Raw genomic sequence first — 16,710 nt, 5'->3', positions numbered from 1 at the left:
AATCTGCCTATACAATCTATACTTGACCAGGGTGATGGACTTCTCCCGGGTCTTACTGGATGGGTTTGGTGGACCAAACCTTTCTCATTCTCAGAGGAGAACCACCGGCAATTGGTTGTTGATGATTATTGTGTTTGATCAATAAAATATTTATATTATATTCACCTGAATAGACTGTAGTATGTATATTTTGAATAATTTAATAGGTATAATATTAAAATAAAAGCATTCTTTTTATAAAATGTGATTTATTTATCCATCACCTGTACACTATCCATTGGAATGAATAACAATAATATATAAAAATATAATTATTATCAACATAATAGTCTTAAAAATAAATAATAGTTCAAGTCTCCTTATCACTTTTCAGTCATTTGCGACGTTTGTTGTGTAGAATATCATTTACCATTTTCCCCCTTATCATATGAACCAAGTTTATAAAAATGATAAATTGTAAAGATTTCAATACTCTCGAGCTGCGCGACGCGACGCGGCGCGGCAAATATAAGTTATGAGTTTGTATGGAGCAAGGCGCTGCGGCCTTGGACGCATACGGGAAAATTATATATTTGTTTACTAAAATTATTTGTTTATTAATAGTTTGTGTACAAAACAAGTATCTAGATTCTAGATCAATCTGAAATTGTTGCAACATGATTGTTTTAACTTTACACATATCATAGAAAAAAAATTAATAAATACACAAGCCTGGCTGAAATCTGATTTTGTACAATGCAGTCTTACACCTCATGTTCATATTGGATTACTTGTTTTGCAAGCACTATATGGTCCAAAACCAAACTTAAAGCCTCCAGTTCTCACTGGCCCTATGAGTTACGTTACATATGGAGTGAATTGTGTTTACTGATATGTCATTGGTCACGATCGCCTCTAGCAATCTTTCAGATGATAGTCACAAACATTTTAATTGGCTATCATTCTGTAAATTCAAAATTGTAATGCTGATTTATTTTATCAGAAATCCGGTGACTAACAGGGGAACAGGTTTAGTAATTGAAAACTTGGTATCATTATAAGAAATGGCAACCCCAAAAATACTTTAGGCTTATAACTTAGCATCACTCTTAAGTAGAGGTCCCAGCTTTTGTGCCAACATGATGTTGCCAGCGAGTTTGAGTCTTCCCTTCAAGTAGGCAACTTGGGGACTCAGGGTGCCTGATGCGATCTCCATGAGATCTTCATCTGATACTGTCATGGTTGTGTCTGCTTTGCCGTTCTTTGGTTCTCCCAGGTAGACTGTCAAGTCTTTCTTCAAGTCTAGAGCTGTAAGGAAAGTTTTTAGCTATGAATATTAATTATGCCAATATGCATAAATTACTGGTTTTTACATAACTTTTTTGTTATGTTATATATTACTTTATTAGATACTATATAACGCCTGCTATATCGTCCACAAGGATTTAGGTTTAAATATCCCTGTTATTAAATGACTCATTTTGACCAAAATAAGCGCAAGTCCAACACTTGACATAATCATTATAAACAGTAAGTTTCATCATACTTTTTTCAGTAATTTTTGTGACATCATGATCAACCCATCATTGGTCCACTACTGAACGGATCTCCTCTCAACATGAGAAGAGATCTGAATGAGAGAGACTTCAACTTTTATGCAATGCATTAAGGTTGTGTATGACACAAGTCTGAATCGTTCTCTAAAGAAGTCAAGATAACACAATACTTACTCCACTGCTTAATAGTTTTCCCATTTTCAGTGATATTGTACAAATAGACAGCTCCTACACTCTTGGCTTTGTCCGGGTTGGCTTTGACGCCTTCCTCAATCTTGGCAAACAGGGAATCGCTCTTCAAAGCTCCTGAGCTCTGTACCGACTGTGACGTCGGTGCGGGGGCACCACCGTCTTTGACGACGTTCTTCAAGTCTACATAAGCGCCTGTGAAAGAACATTTTCTATGAATATTTAGATGATTTATTTCAACTCTATAAACCAAATATTTATGTATAACTAGCGTATGCTCGCGACTTCGTCCGCGTGGACTACACAAATTTCAAACCCCTATTTTACCCCCTTAGGGATTGAATTTTCAAAAATCCTTTCTTAGCGGATGCCTACGTCATAATAGCTATCTGCATGCCAAATTTCAGCTCGATCCGCCCAGTAGTTTGAGCTGTACGTTGATAGATCAGTCAGTCAGTCAGTCAGCCAGTCACCTTTTCCTTTTATATATTTAGATACGAGTCAAATAATGTATGTAATATTTGTCTAAAGAAGGAATTTCTTGATAGTTCTGGAATGAAATGTTTATGGATCAGGAAAAATCATGTCGACCCATTGCTCCGTAATGGCGTGATTAAAGGAAAAACCAACAAACAAACACACTTTCGCCTTCATAATATTAGTAGTGATTTACTGATATGAGCGGTTTACCTGCAATGACCACATTGCCAGTCTCCTTGATCTTGGTCTGGAAGTGGACGCGCTTGCCCTCCAGCCACATCTCCGTCGCCAGGGTCTGTCCCGGCAGCACGGGTTTAACGAAGCGAGCCTTCAATGCTTTGAAGTTTGCAGGGTTGTTGCCTGCATACCTGGGTGACAAATTACACGTTTATTTATTTATTTTAGGGCGCCTTATTGATTGCAAATCATAAAGATCCTGGCTCGGGCAAAAAAACAATACATATTACTAGTTGATCAGCTTAGCTCGATTGGAATTTCTAAAAATTGGTGAGGGGCAGTATTTTCAAAAATCCTGACACAATTTCACTGAAATGAATGATGAAATTTCAGCGGATTATAGCCAATTAAGCTTTTCTTGTAAATCCTGAAACACATACACGTATTTCTTCATTTTCAACTCAATGCCCAAATACATTGCATTAAAATGCACTTCTGATATTGGACACATCAGCAAAAGCTGCTTAGTCTATTAAATATAAAAATAATAATAATGATAATAAATTGAAGAATGACGAACTTTCATACGAACTTGCATTTTCTATTTAACCTCCTTGAGATAGAAATTTTCAAAAAGACTTTCTAAGTGTCATAAAAGGAATGTCAAAATTTCAAGTTTCTAACCAAGGTTTAACACCAGATAATAAATCAATAGTTTCATCATCATAATCAACCTATCGCCGGCTCACTGCAGAGCACGGGTTTCCTCTCAAAGTGAGAAGGGTTTGGCCATTGTCTACCACGCTGGCCATGTGCAGATTGGTAGACTTCGCACACCTTTGAGAACATTATGGAGAACTCTCAGGCATGCAGGTTTCCTCACGATGTTTTCCTTCACCGTTAAAGCAAGTGACTTTAATTACTTAAAACGCACATATCTCCGAAAAGTTAGAGGTCGAACCCCCGACCTCCCATTAGAAGGCGGACGTCCTAATCAATAGTTTACCACCAGTTAATAGATCAGTCAGTCAGGATAATTGTTTTTATATGTATAGACGCAGCTACAACACACAAATAGAACAATGGCACCGATTCCGTTGTCTTTCTCTAAACTAATATTAGAGTATCTGCCTTCCTTTTCTTTTTAACAATGCTAAAAAGGGACAGAACACGAACTTTACATTTAAAGACTCTAAGTTTTAGTGCACGCTACAAATTTAAACAGTAGGCTCGCGACTGTGCGCTAAAATAACGGGTTTTACCATCTAAAAATTAAATTTAAAACTGTCAAACTGCGTCTGTCCTTTTCATATTACATTAGTAAGAAGAGGATGCGAATACTCTAAAATTAGGTTGTGCTCAGAATCAGTACCAATACTTACTTAGCGAGTACATGTCTGGCAGAAAATCCAAGAGACGCCAGCCCGTGGAGGATTGGCTTGGGATGCCCACCGGCGGACGCCACATTCGGGTCGATGTGGAGTGGGTTCAAGTCGCCAGACAATCTGCGTAATTAGTTGAAATCAATTTAGTTTCGCAAATCTCTAAAATAATTAAATTTTATTAATAAACCTAATAAATAACTTTTTTTTTAATAATATTAGCCATGCTTAATCAGGACTAATATTCCCCTTTCCCCTCCAACTAAGCGTAAAGCTTGTGCTAGGAGTAGGTACGACAATAGTGCAACGGCTGGGGTTTGAACCGGCGACATTTTGGAATTCAGTCGGCTCCCCAACCGTTGAGCTATTGATGAACCGTTGAGTTGTTTCAATAAAACATACATAATTATCATACATACATACAAACTAATATTTTAAAAAATTAGATTTTTTTCTTATAAATAGAGAGAAAACGAGCAGTCCGGTCACCTGATTACCGCCACCATGCTTTCAGTATTTTGACTAGCTAGAGCTAGTTGAAATTTTTCACCTATTTTGATCGTTTTTTAATTTTATTATACCTGTACAAAGCAGCCTGATCCTCCGCAGTCTTCTGTTCGACCACAGCATCAGGCGCACGTTTGGGCGCGTTCTCGACGCTAATCGCTTGAGTACTGTTTCTGGGCCCGCCGAAACCGCCCTGACCCAGGACGAAGATGTGTTGCTGCGTACGGAGTACTAGCTCTCGGTTTTGGAAGACTTCACCTAGAGACAAATATTAGTGAATGCAGATCCGGTTCGAAGGACCATTTAAGCGGGGTACTGAAGGAAAGGCGTAAAATACGGGGAAATGCGGTGAGGAAGCCGTAAATGTTTTTATTTGAAGATAACTAATAATAGGTTAGTATTTGACTACGATCTTGTCATAAGTGATGTTTTAAGAAAACCTACCCCGAATCAGTTTTTACAATGATCGATAAATCGGCTACTCCACAGGTGTAAGGTCCTACTACGTAGGTGCGAATCGTGAACTCTCCCTCAATACAGGGGAAGTCCCCAATGAAATCGATGTATTTTGATAAATCGTCTACTGCGCAGGCAGGTCTTTAAAAAACGAACTGTACTTACTGTTAACGATCGCAACAGCGCTGGATCCTTTATCGAGCACGTCGACTACGTAGTTGCGGATTGTGAACTCTCCCTCAATTCCGGGGAAGTCTCCGATGAACTCGATATATTGCTCCCCATGAAGGATCTGTCGAAGAATGAGACAGTATTGGAACACTGCCAATTGTATGAATCGTCATAGTTTTGTACTTCTACAAATTAATTATCGCTCTGCGTTACTTATAAAAGACCAGAACCAAGCCAAATTTGTCAAAAGGTTAGCTGACTGTAGCGCACCGGGATGCATGGCAAGGCAACAAACCAATGTTGGCCGCCAACATAGGAATAAAAACCAATTTATGGCGTTTTAAAAATACATATCATGTTAACAAAAAGCAATTACATGAATGTTTTGAAAATAAAACACACATTAAAAAAAACAGCCAAGTACGAGGCAGACTCGCGCACCGAGGGTTCCGTACTATCGTATTTTTCGACAGTTTGCACGATAAATCAAAAACAAATAAATGCATAGAAATAAATAAAAATCTGTTGTAAAATGTACAGGTAAAGCCCATTCATATGATACCCTACTTGGTATATTCATCTTTGAAATCCTAATTATTTGTTCATGAACACATTTTAATTTTTTTTTGTGATGTAACCACAGATTCGCGATTCTCGGATTTTTCCCCGTACGTGTGCTATAAGATCTACCTACCTGCCAAATTTCATGATTCTAGATCAACGGTAACCCTATAGGTTTCTTGACAGACACGACACTACACGACAGAAATGGTAAAAAAAATTATTGGTAAATTAAATTAATGGTAAATTAAACTAGTTGACGATTCAAAAGCACTTGTAAAAGTTTATTTGAATACAAATTTATTCTATTCTATTCTAAATATGGGTTCCTTTTTTCATTTCGAGATACTGAACCCTAAAAACTACAGAAAAAATAATTAAAATTGTTGTGGGCTCTTCTCAGACCTGGGCGCGTTTGGAACCCTCGTAGCTTTAGTTTTAAGTTTGCGTAATAATTATCACCACTATATCTTAGAAATCCAACATATGACCATCAAAAAGAGTTATTTATTACCTATTTTGAATAAATCATTTGACTTTGACTTTATTTATAGATGAAAGTAACTTCAAAGTAAAAACTTACGTTGGTGAAGTCCGCGAACTTGCCGGGCGGCATGGCCTGGCCGATGACGGGCGACTCCATCACCATGCCGGGCAAGATGAAGAATGTGGGCAGTGCGGTGAAGTTCTCGTGACTCTCGTACAGGAACTTCAGGTCTGTGGGGTTCACTACAGATGAACCCACTGAAAAAAAAAACCAGTTATTGTATTAAAATAAATCGATGATAAAAACATTTCTCTGTCATTTCTTGCCTATTTGAAATTATGTACTCAGTTAAGCCGATTTCTAAATGCGTCGAGAGTTAGGAGAAGACTTGCATGTAATTTTTCTCATAAGATTTTGGTAGTTTTTAGTGTCCACGGGACAGTTCTGCAATTGGGTATTTGACTACATCAAAAATAAATTATTTCTCAGTGATTATTAAATAGAGGGTCTTCCAAAATACGTAAAATCCACGTCCTTTGTTAGTTTTAGGTGTAATAATCATTTTAAATTATCGATTAATCTAAAAACAGCACGTCAAATGATTGTGACGTCACACACCGGTATTTCATAGAATAGTGTATTGGAAGAACCTCTATTTAATAATCACTGAGAAATAATTTATTTTTGATGTAGTCAAATACCTAATAGTAAAAAGGTGATGGAGGGAACCAGTTCAAAAAGTTCTAGAGGCACACTCTGCGAAATATATTGTGTAAAATATTGATAGACAGGCAGCTTCGCGCCTCTATTTGCGTAACGACAAAGACTTTCTTACCGCCAAGAGCGTAACAGACGAGGTCTTTGGAGTTGTAGCCGTATGTGGTCCAGTATGACTCCCGCGTGCTGTCCAACTTGCTGCGCTCTTCGAATTCCTGCGATATTTTTATTTTCACTTATTTTTTATTATAACAGCTTTTTTATTGTATTTGATATTGACTCTTGGGTCCGTGAAAATACGTTCCCAATTTGTATGGTAACTTATTTGTATGTAGATATTTTTTATATCCAAATTTTCACGGATTCGGATCGGATGAGTGCGTGATCGCTCTTAGGGATTGAATTTTCAAAAATCCTTTTTGAAAATTCAATCCCTCTACATAATATTAGCTATCTGCATACCAACTTTCAGCCCAATCCGTCCAGCAGTTTGAACTGTGCGTTGATAATCACTCAGTCAGTCAGTCAGTCAGCTTTTCCTTTTACATAATTAGGTAGATCTCTACGAATCTTTAAAAATAATAATCACTACCTATATTATAAATCACTACCCATTTTATAAATGCGAAAGTATGTTTGTTTGTTGGTTTGTCCTTCAATCACGTCGCAACGGATCGACGTGTGTTTTTATAGTTTAAGACCTGGAGAGTGACATATGCTACTTTTTATCCCAGAAAATCAAAGAGTTCCCACGGGATTTTTAAAAACCCAAATCAATGCATCCATAAAATTATTTTTTAGTTTTAGTTTCTTTGTTTTTTGTCATTTTGTGTAGTATTTTTTGTATGCAATAAAGTATTTCTATCTATCTATCTATCCATGCGTACGAAATAGCGGGCATCAGCTAGTATATTGATAGTAAAATGATAATATGAACCTGTAACTTCTCGACCAGATCGAGTGTGACTTCGGCCATCTTGTCGAAATGTTTGGCTTTGTTCATGTTCACAACTTCGGACCATTTCTCCTTCACGGATTCTATCGTGACTGGGTCGGAGGGCTTCTTCCTGTAGAGAAAAAGGTGAAATTTCAATGGTAATAGTCATAAGACATCATCATCATCATCATCATGATCAACCCATCGCCGGCTCACTACAGAGCACGGGTCTCCTCTTAGAGAGAAGGGTTTTGGCCATAGTCTACCACGCTGGCCATGTGCGGATTGGTAGACTTCACACATCTTTGAGAACATTATAGAGAACTTTCAGGCATGCAGGTTTCCTCACGATGTTTTCCTTCACCGTTAAAGCAAGTGATACTTAATTACATAAAACGCACATAAATGCGAAAAGTTAGGGGTGCGTGCCCGGGATCGAACCCCCGACCTCCGATTAGAAGGCGGACGTCCAAACCACTAGGCTATCACAGCTTCATAAGACATAAGTACAAATAAATCGGTCAAGTACGAGTCGGACTAACTCACACCTGAAAGGATCCGTACCATCGTGCATGACATAACACTTTTTAATTTTATTTCATTTTCATGGTGGCCATTTTGAAATTTTTATTATTTGTTGTTATAGCGGCAATAGAAATACACAATCTGTGAAAATTTCAACTCTCTACCTGTTACGGTTCACGAGACGCAGCCCACACAGACAGATAGATGGAGAGACGCACAGCGGAGGCTTAGTAATAGAGTCCCGTTGGCACGATTGGTGGGATACAGACAGTCACACACGTCACACAGACAGTGGTCAAACCATAGAACCCCTCTTCGCATTGGGGGTTAAACAAATTGTTACCTCAAGGGTGTTCCCGAGGATCTGACGAGATGAGCTTTAGTGGCAAAGCCGAGAGTAGAATCGATGATCACTCCTGACTCGGGGAATGATTCATGCACCATGTAGGCCTGGTAATAACAAAAAGTTTAAAAAGTTAATCCATACTTATATTATAAATGCGAAAGTAAGTCTATCTGTCTGTCTGTTTGCTAGCTTTTCACTGCCCGATTTTGACGAAATTTGGTACAGAGTTAGCTTAAATCCCGGGGAAGGACTTAGGCTACTTTTTATCCCGAAAAATTTTTTTTATTGCCTTGGCAGGATGTCAAGTATTGTTCATCATCATCATCATGATCAACCCATCGCCGCGCCAGCTCACTACAGAGCACGGGTCTACTCTCAGAGTGAGAAGGGTTTGGCCCATAGTCTACCACTTCACACAGCTTTGAGAACATTATGGAGAACTCTCGGTCATGCCTTTTTCAAATGTAAATGAAAGCCAATAGCACATCAATAAAAAATTGGTCAAGTGTGGGTCGGAGTCGCACGTGAAGAGTTCCGTACCATCGTACAAGAAATAACACTTGGCTGCAATCAGCCAGAGTTTTTCAGAATATTATAAGTTCAGGAACTCACTACATCCAACACATTTGACCTGTAATATTAGTGTAGATTTTAGTATCTGAAAATATCCGTATTATATAAGTAGGTACGTAATATAGTATCACGATGACGTATTGCCATTATCATTGATTATGCCAGTCATACAGAGTATAATGTAAATAAATTATACCTATCGTTTTAAATTTGATTTTATTTAGATTAGAATTCCATATTCATTTGCCAAAATTTTAATCCGTTACACACAGTTCTGTTGCGATCCGCACTTGGAAGGTTATCGCTACCTAGTACCTACCCCATCTATACTAATATTATAAATGCGAAAGTGTGTTTGTTTGTCTTTCCTTCACGCCCTAACTAAGCAACCAATCGACTTCATTTTTGGCATAGAGATAGTTGAAAGGACGGAGAGTAACATAGGCTACTTTTTATTACGGAAAATCATAGTTCCCACGGGATTTTTAAAAACCTAAATCTACTTAAACGAACTAAGTGGTGGGCATCACATAGTATTATTATAAATGCGAAAGAGTGTTGATTTGTTGGTTCGCTGGTTTTTCCATCAAGTACGTCCCAACGGAATAACTGATCTATGTGCTTTTTGCATGGGTATAGATAGAGACCTGGACTACTTTATATCCCGAAAAATCAAAGAGTTTCCACGGGATCTTTAAATCCACGCGGATAAAGTCGTGGGCATCAGCTAGTTTCAAATTACTTTAAGCACAGATAAAGTTATCGTGATTACGTTACATTACGATAGCAAGAATAATTTGATAACGTTACGTGATACCTAGTTGTTTTTTCAGCTTAGCAATATTTATCTATATTTATCTTAAAATTGTTATTTATACGAAATTTATCTATTTGTACTAGAACGTTCCCTATGATAATTATCATAGGAAACGTTCTACTTAGTACAAATAATTATAATTAATAGGTAGATATGTGGCTTATATACCATTCTAACTTTTAATAAAATAACAACGTTTTCACGTGTGTTACCAGATCTTTCCGCATACAAGGCGAACGGGATTTCGATAATTTTATTTTTATTTTATTCGTTTATTTGCAATCAACAGCGATACATAGACATACAATATAATTTTACATAATAACAACTGCAAATAAGGCCAAATAGGATTACAATTTTTTTTTACAGATTACTTAAATACTTATTAATTAGAAATTTATAACAGTACATCTGATAATTTAAACAAGCTTTACAATAATATAATAATATGAAAATATAAAAGTCAATTAACTAGTAAAAATACCTAGTAGGTGATTCACAACATATGTATGTGTGTGTGTATGTGTGAGTGTATAATAATAATATGCATTGTCACAACTACGAAGTAGGCCACATGCTTCTCACCCTACGTCCCAAGAATTATTATTATCTAAATAGTAAATATATAAAAGGAAAAGGTGACTGACTGACTGATCTATTTCAGCCCGATCCGTCCATTAGTTTGATCTGTGCGTTGATAGATCAGTCAGTCACCTTTTCCTTTTATATATTTAAGACTACTGAAACGTGGACACTGACAGTAATTGGCCTTATATACAAGTTCAAAGTCGCTCAGCGTGCTATGGAGCGGGCTATATTGGGTATCTCTCAGAGGGACAAAATCTGTAACGAGGAAATCTGTAGGAGAACCAGAGTGACCAACATAGCTCAACCAATTGTCAGCTGAAATGGCAGTGGGCAGGCCATGTCACAACCTCCCAACCCGCTGGACTGACGACCTTAAAAAGGTAGCGGGAAGTAGATGGATGAGGAAGGGAAGGCCTATGTCCAGCAGTGGACGCAAACAGGTTGATTGTTTTTTTTAAATAGAAAAAGCGAGCAAACGTGCAGGCGGGTCACCTGATGTTAAGTGATATACTACTTACAACAACGGGAGCAATGAGCTCGGGCTTCATGGCTTGGAACATGTCCGGAGGCAGGATGTCCTCAGTGAGGCGGGACGCCGCTGTGGGCACGATGGTGTTCACTTTGATGTCGTACTTCGCGCCTTCGATGGCCAGAGTGCTGGCTAAACCGACCAGACCCATTTTTGCAGCACTAGAAATAAATAATAAACAATGGAAATACTGTAGTCAAATTATTTTACCCAAATTAGGTATAGATAGTTCAATCCATGATGACGCGCCCCACTCTTTATGTCACAATCGGTTACGTTGCAAATGTGCTATGTATTGTTAGACTGTAAGTTCTATCGTAAATCGTAACGCACCATCAGCGATGTGGGCACCCGCACAAGAAGATAAATTAGGCAAAGATCACTCCCCGCACCAGTAGTTTCCCCGCACGAAAAATAGTGGGGCGCGTCTTCGTGGAATGAACTATCTATACCATTGTAGACTTTGATCGTCAATTGCTGAATATTTGTCAAAAAAAAAACGTAAACGCAAAACTAAAGCTTACGATGTTTCCAAACGCCAAAGAGCTGAGAAGAAGTCCACAACAAACTTAGCTGGGTATTCTTATTATCACCTTATCTATTTTTTTTATTTTTAGTTTCCTGCAAAATGAGGCTTAAAGAATCTGGTACATTGTGATAAAAGAGCGGTAAATAGGTTATTGACGTTTATAAGAACGAGTCTTTTTAGAGAAAATAGTTTTTTTTATTTTTTTATTCCGGGTTCCTTCCTTTTTCCTGGCTTTGGATTTTATAATTTCTAAATTTCTGGTCTGGTCTGGTGGGACGCTTCAGCCGTGGCTAGTTACCACCCTACCGGGTAAGCCGTGCCGCCAAGCGATTAAGCTTTCCGGTACGATGCTGTGTAAAAACCAAAGGGGCATGGGTTTAATAGAAACTGCCTACCCCTTCCAGGTTAGCCCGCTTCCATTTTAGACTGCATCATCACTTACCACTAGGTGAGATTGCAGTCAAGGGCTAGCTTGTATCTGAATAAAAATAAAATAGTTGAAGTAAGCAATCTTTTAATGGTCTATTAATCAGTGAAATGCAAAACGTTGGAAGTTAGAAATCTGGCTGAAGAATCGACGGCTAAAGAAAAACAGATAAATACCTGTAATTTGCCTGTCCAAAGTTTCCCAAGAGACCTGCATTGCTGGAGGTCATGATGACACGGCCATACTTCTGCTTCTTAAATGTCTCCCACGCAGCTTGGGTAGTTTTGAATGCACCTTTCATGTGCACCGCCTGGATGAGGTCCCAGTCCTACACCAAACATAAGTTTAACGAAACTTAAATTGCATTATGTTTATTTAGCTGATGCCCGCGATTTCGTACGCGTGGATTTAGGGTTTCTAAAAATCCCGTGGGAACTCTTTGATTTTCCTGGATAAAAAGTAGCCTATGTGACCTATGTCACTCGTGTCCTGGTTTTAGACTATACCGATGCAAAAAATCCGTTACGATGTGATTGAAGGACAAACCAACAAACAAACACTTTCGCATTTATAATATTATGGGTGCTGATATAGGTACTGATAGTGATGGTCTCTCTAGAAAAACTGGTAATAGGTGGAGTACGGAGTATTAGTAGAAGTTTATTTATGGAGTAATCGAGTTGGTATTATTTACAGCTGCAGATATCTAACCAATCATTTACCAAAGTAGATACATAGATTATAAACTGGCCCATCCAAGAATCGACAATCGACCTAAGGCCTCGACTTGCAAAGCAACTCGCATTACTGACTGGAGAGGCTGTCGAAGCCTTTTGAGATAATAACTAATGTCAAATCATGTTATGTAGTACGCGACAGGTCAAGACGCCCTGAACACCCGCGCAGCCCTCGCCCTAACCCGGTGCGGGATAGCGCGGGTGTGCGGGGCGTCTCCCCGCCTCATACCTTCGATCGCCATCTCGACCTGTCACGGACTATTCATAAAAGTTACGAAACAAGCCAGCGCTTGCTTAGTAAGCGCATAATTATGCCAAGTTTAAACTTTGTAGTCAAGGTTACGTTGCGTTTTTAACCTATGTTAATGCTAAGTTATAAAAAATGTTTATAAGTACAGTAAATCACAACAGTAACTATTTATGAGATGTTATCGGCGAGTTCACGCCGCGAGGCCACAGGTGCATAGTTATTTTCGACAAGGTATAATTTTGTCAGAAAAAAATATGCAAAAGTTTTTTGAAAATCTCGCGGGAACTTTTTGTTAATAATTTGTTAAGTTAATAATTGTGGCTAATTCCGTTGTACGCAATCTCTAAACCAAACTAAAACGACACGTCTAAATCTATTGCTATCTCTTTTATAATGTTGCTTGCGGAAAAGGATGAGACTAGATTTAGACCTGTTAATTTAGTTTAGTTTAGAGATTGTGTACAAGAGAATCGGCCCCATTATTTCAGGTTATAAGCTATCTTTATTCCAAACAGCCACATCTGTTCATCTTCACCATCATCGTCATTGTGACGTGAAGGAGTAACAAACATCCAATCTTTTAATTTATAATAGGTAATATTATTAGTAAGATATATATAAAAGGAAAAGGTGACTGACTGACTGACTGACTGACTGAATGACTGACTGACTGACTGACTGATCTATCAACGCACAGCTCAAACTACTGGACGGATCGGGCTGAAATTTGGCATGCAGATAGCTATTATGACGTAGGCATCCGCTAAGAAAGGATTTTTGAAAATTCAACTCCTAAGGGGGTGAAATGGGTTTTGAAATTTTGTAGTCCACGCGGACAAAGTCGCGAGCATAAGCTAGTAAGATATATGTTTTTAACATTATATTTACCTGTTCGGACATTTTTTGAAAGCTCTTATCACGCAGAATACCGGCATTGTTGATAAGGATATCGATCCGGCCGAAATTATCAAGGGCAGTCTTAATTAGCTTCTCGCCTTCAACTACGGAGTTGTAGTCGGCGACTGCGACTCCACCTAAATAAGGAATCTTCTATATATAAAAATTAATCGCTGAATGTGTTGCTGATCGCAAATCTCGAGAACAGCTGAACCGATTTCGCTAATTCTTTTTTCATAATATTTCTAGAAGTACTAGTTCAAACGGTTTGGTTCTTTTGAGTCTCCTGTTGATGTCCATGTAATCTGGAAGCTTAGCACCTTCTAAATTAACATGATGGCGAAGTCAGGTACATATAATCATTTGCAAGACAAACAACATACCTCATAAATTTCCGTTTTTGAGCTATGCGACAGGTCGAGATTGCAATCGGGGTATGAGGCGAGGGGACACCGCGCACCCCCGCATATCACCGGAGCTATCCCGCACCGGCTTAGCGCGGGGGCTGCGCAAGGCGTCCCCACCCCGATTGCCATCTCGAACAGTCGTGGACAATATGTTACATAATTATTCCATTAAAATTATGTTCATACAAAACTTGCAAACAGGTAAAAACAATACTATGGTAAAACCTATGGCTCAATAACAGAACCCATTGATACAAAATATATTATGTCAGTATTTCTTATTTACGTATTTTCCTTCACTTTATATAATAATATCCTGTAACATGGTATCTCAATTATTACCACTGCTATGAACTTAAAATTATATACTTTACCAAAGTACTTAAACATTAAATTATTATTAGGCTCCCATTTCTTATACCACATTATGTACAGATTTATAAAAGCACTATCAAAATCTTTTCAACATTTGTGTTTTTTTGGTTGTTTGATTATAATTATCATGATCATGATCAAACCCATCGTCGGCTTACTACAGAGCACGGGTCTCCTCTCAGAGAGAAGGGTTTTGGCCATAGTCTACCACACTGGCCATGTGCAGATTGGTAGACTTCACACACCTTTGAGAACATTATGGAGAACACTCTGGCATGCAGGTTTCCTCACCATGTTTTCCTTCACAGTTAAAGCAAGTGATATTTAATTACTTAAAACGCACATAACTCCGAAAAGTTAGAAGTGGATCCCCAGGATCGAACCCCCGACCTCCGATTAGAAGGCGGATATCCTAACCACTAGGCTATCACAGCTTAGTGGATGTAGATTATAGGTACCTATACCTATAATCAAACAACCAAAAAACTTAAGCAAATGCTTAAAGTTATTATATAAGATTTTACCATATAAAGCAGTATCTTAAACAGTGTTTGATAAAAATTTGCTTAGTCATGATTGTCTTAGCTACAAATAAAATAAATATTTCAATAAAACAATCATAATACTAAAAATTGTATTATTATTAATCAAAAAGTATTCTTAACACTGATACGATAAAGTCTAGAATATTAAATATAATATACTAAGTACAGCTAAAGAATTAACAAGTCAAAGTACTGACCTTTGTCCTTAATTTCCTTAACAACAGCGTCTGCAAAGTTTGACTTTCCAACACCATCTCTAGCACTTCCAAGATCGTTTACGACGACTTTAGCACCCCTTGACGCGAGGAGCAAGGCGTATTCCTTGCCTAAACCGCCGCCGGCGCCCGTCACCACAGCCACACGACCATCGAAACGCAGTTGATCCATCCTGTACGACGTCGCAACACAAAGTGATCGTAAACTTTTCGCTGTCACCGCGACGCAAAGTACTCGCAAAGTGCTATCTCAATCCTCAGTATATTGAACTTTACTCATCGACATAATAGGTATAATAATTGATAACGAAGTAGAATGACTCGGAACGACAAAGTTACAAAATTACTTTGATTTAAATAAAAGAAAAACAAAATTTGATACCCATAGCAAAATTTACTGTTTTTTACAATGTCTTGATTAGAAGAGGCTCATAATAATTACTTTTATGGAGATTTCAGTAATAACTTACCTGTTTGACTGCTTTTATTATTTCAACCAATTCAACACCGATGCCCGAACTCCGAAGAAATCACAAATCAAATTATATTTATTGCCACATAAAATCAAGTTTATATTTTTAGAAGATATTATTAAAAACACATTTAAAAATACGACCTCAAAAAGAAGTTCGAAATCTGCTATTTTTGAGCTACTATTTTTGTACAAGATTTTGATTTTAATTGACGTTGTCAATTAACTTCTCTAAATTGACACTTGACACACGCTTGACATTTCCTAGGTCATTGCTTGACACCATAGAGTGGCACTAATTTCTACGCATTATTGTCAGTGACTTGCATGTACCCATAGAGTAAAGGCAGAGCAGGTCGTTACGGGTAACATTGTAAACGTGCCTAACAGTATGTCGACGATCGCAATGGAAATGGCTTAGAGGCCCCGCAGACGGTCAAGCATGCTTGTCAAATTTTACGTGTTTGACAAACGTGCTTGACTGTCTGCAGTCGATTTTCACGTGTTTGTCAAATAAACTATGTGCTTGTCAAACAAGAATCCAGGTCGAGAATGGTTAAAACAGTGAAATATATTCACGATGAAAATTTACTGAAATCAATATGGAGCTAAAATGGAACGTTTGTTTGACAAACATAGCCGTACACCGTCAAGCATGTTTGACAAATAGACCGTCAATCAAATTTGCCAAACACGTAGTTTGTTTGACAAATACGTAAAATTTGACAAACATGCTTGACCGTCTGCGGGGCCTCTAATGCTCTCTTACCAAAGAGTATATAAACTATATTCAAAGAAATTGTAGGTAATGGTTTATCTCTAACGAGAGGATCTGTGGTAGGCACCGTGTGGTAGGTACCGGGAGTAAATGTATTCTGT

At 38.0% G+C, this 16,710-nt stretch overlaps 1 protein-coding gene across 2 annotated transcripts; it reads right to left on the bottom strand.

The window, feature by feature from the left end:
• Positions 1–228: 228 nt before the first annotated feature.
• Positions 229–16,040, bottom strand: Mfe2 (peroxisomal Multifunctional enzyme type 2). 2 transcript variants are annotated; one of them, XM_069505487.1, is made up of 15 exons: positions 15,830–16,040; positions 15,342–15,532; positions 13,809–13,954; positions 12,110–12,261; positions 10,967–11,138; positions 8,468–8,574; positions 7,600–7,729; positions 6,781–6,877; positions 6,042–6,202; positions 4,892–5,018; positions 4,345–4,528; positions 3,768–3,886; positions 2,415–2,576; positions 1,710–1,919; positions 229–1,287 (listed from the first exon to the last, which is right to left on the bottom strand). In XM_069505487.1, the coding sequence occupies exons 2-15, from the start codon at positions 15,529–15,531 to the stop codon at positions 1,070–1,072; spliced, it is 2,175 nt and encodes a 724-aa protein (XP_069361588.1). In that variant the 5' UTR covers position 15,532; positions 15,830–16,040; the 3' UTR covers positions 229–1,069. The 2 variants fall into 2 exon arrangements, with proteins under 2 accessions (XP_069361588.1, XP_034835610.1); XM_034979719.2 differs by having other exon boundaries at positions 2,415–2,572; positions 3,764–3,886; positions 15,830–16,039.
• Positions 16,041–16,710: the final 670 nt, after the last annotated feature.

Source organism: Maniola hyperantus, chromosome 20 (assembly GCF_902806685.2).
Source record: "Maniola hyperantus chromosome 20, iAphHyp1.2, whole genome shotgun sequence".
NCBI lineage: Eukaryota > Metazoa > Arthropoda > Insecta > Lepidoptera > Nymphalidae > Maniola > Maniola hyperantus.
This window is presented reverse-complemented; position numbering and strand designations above follow the sequence as displayed.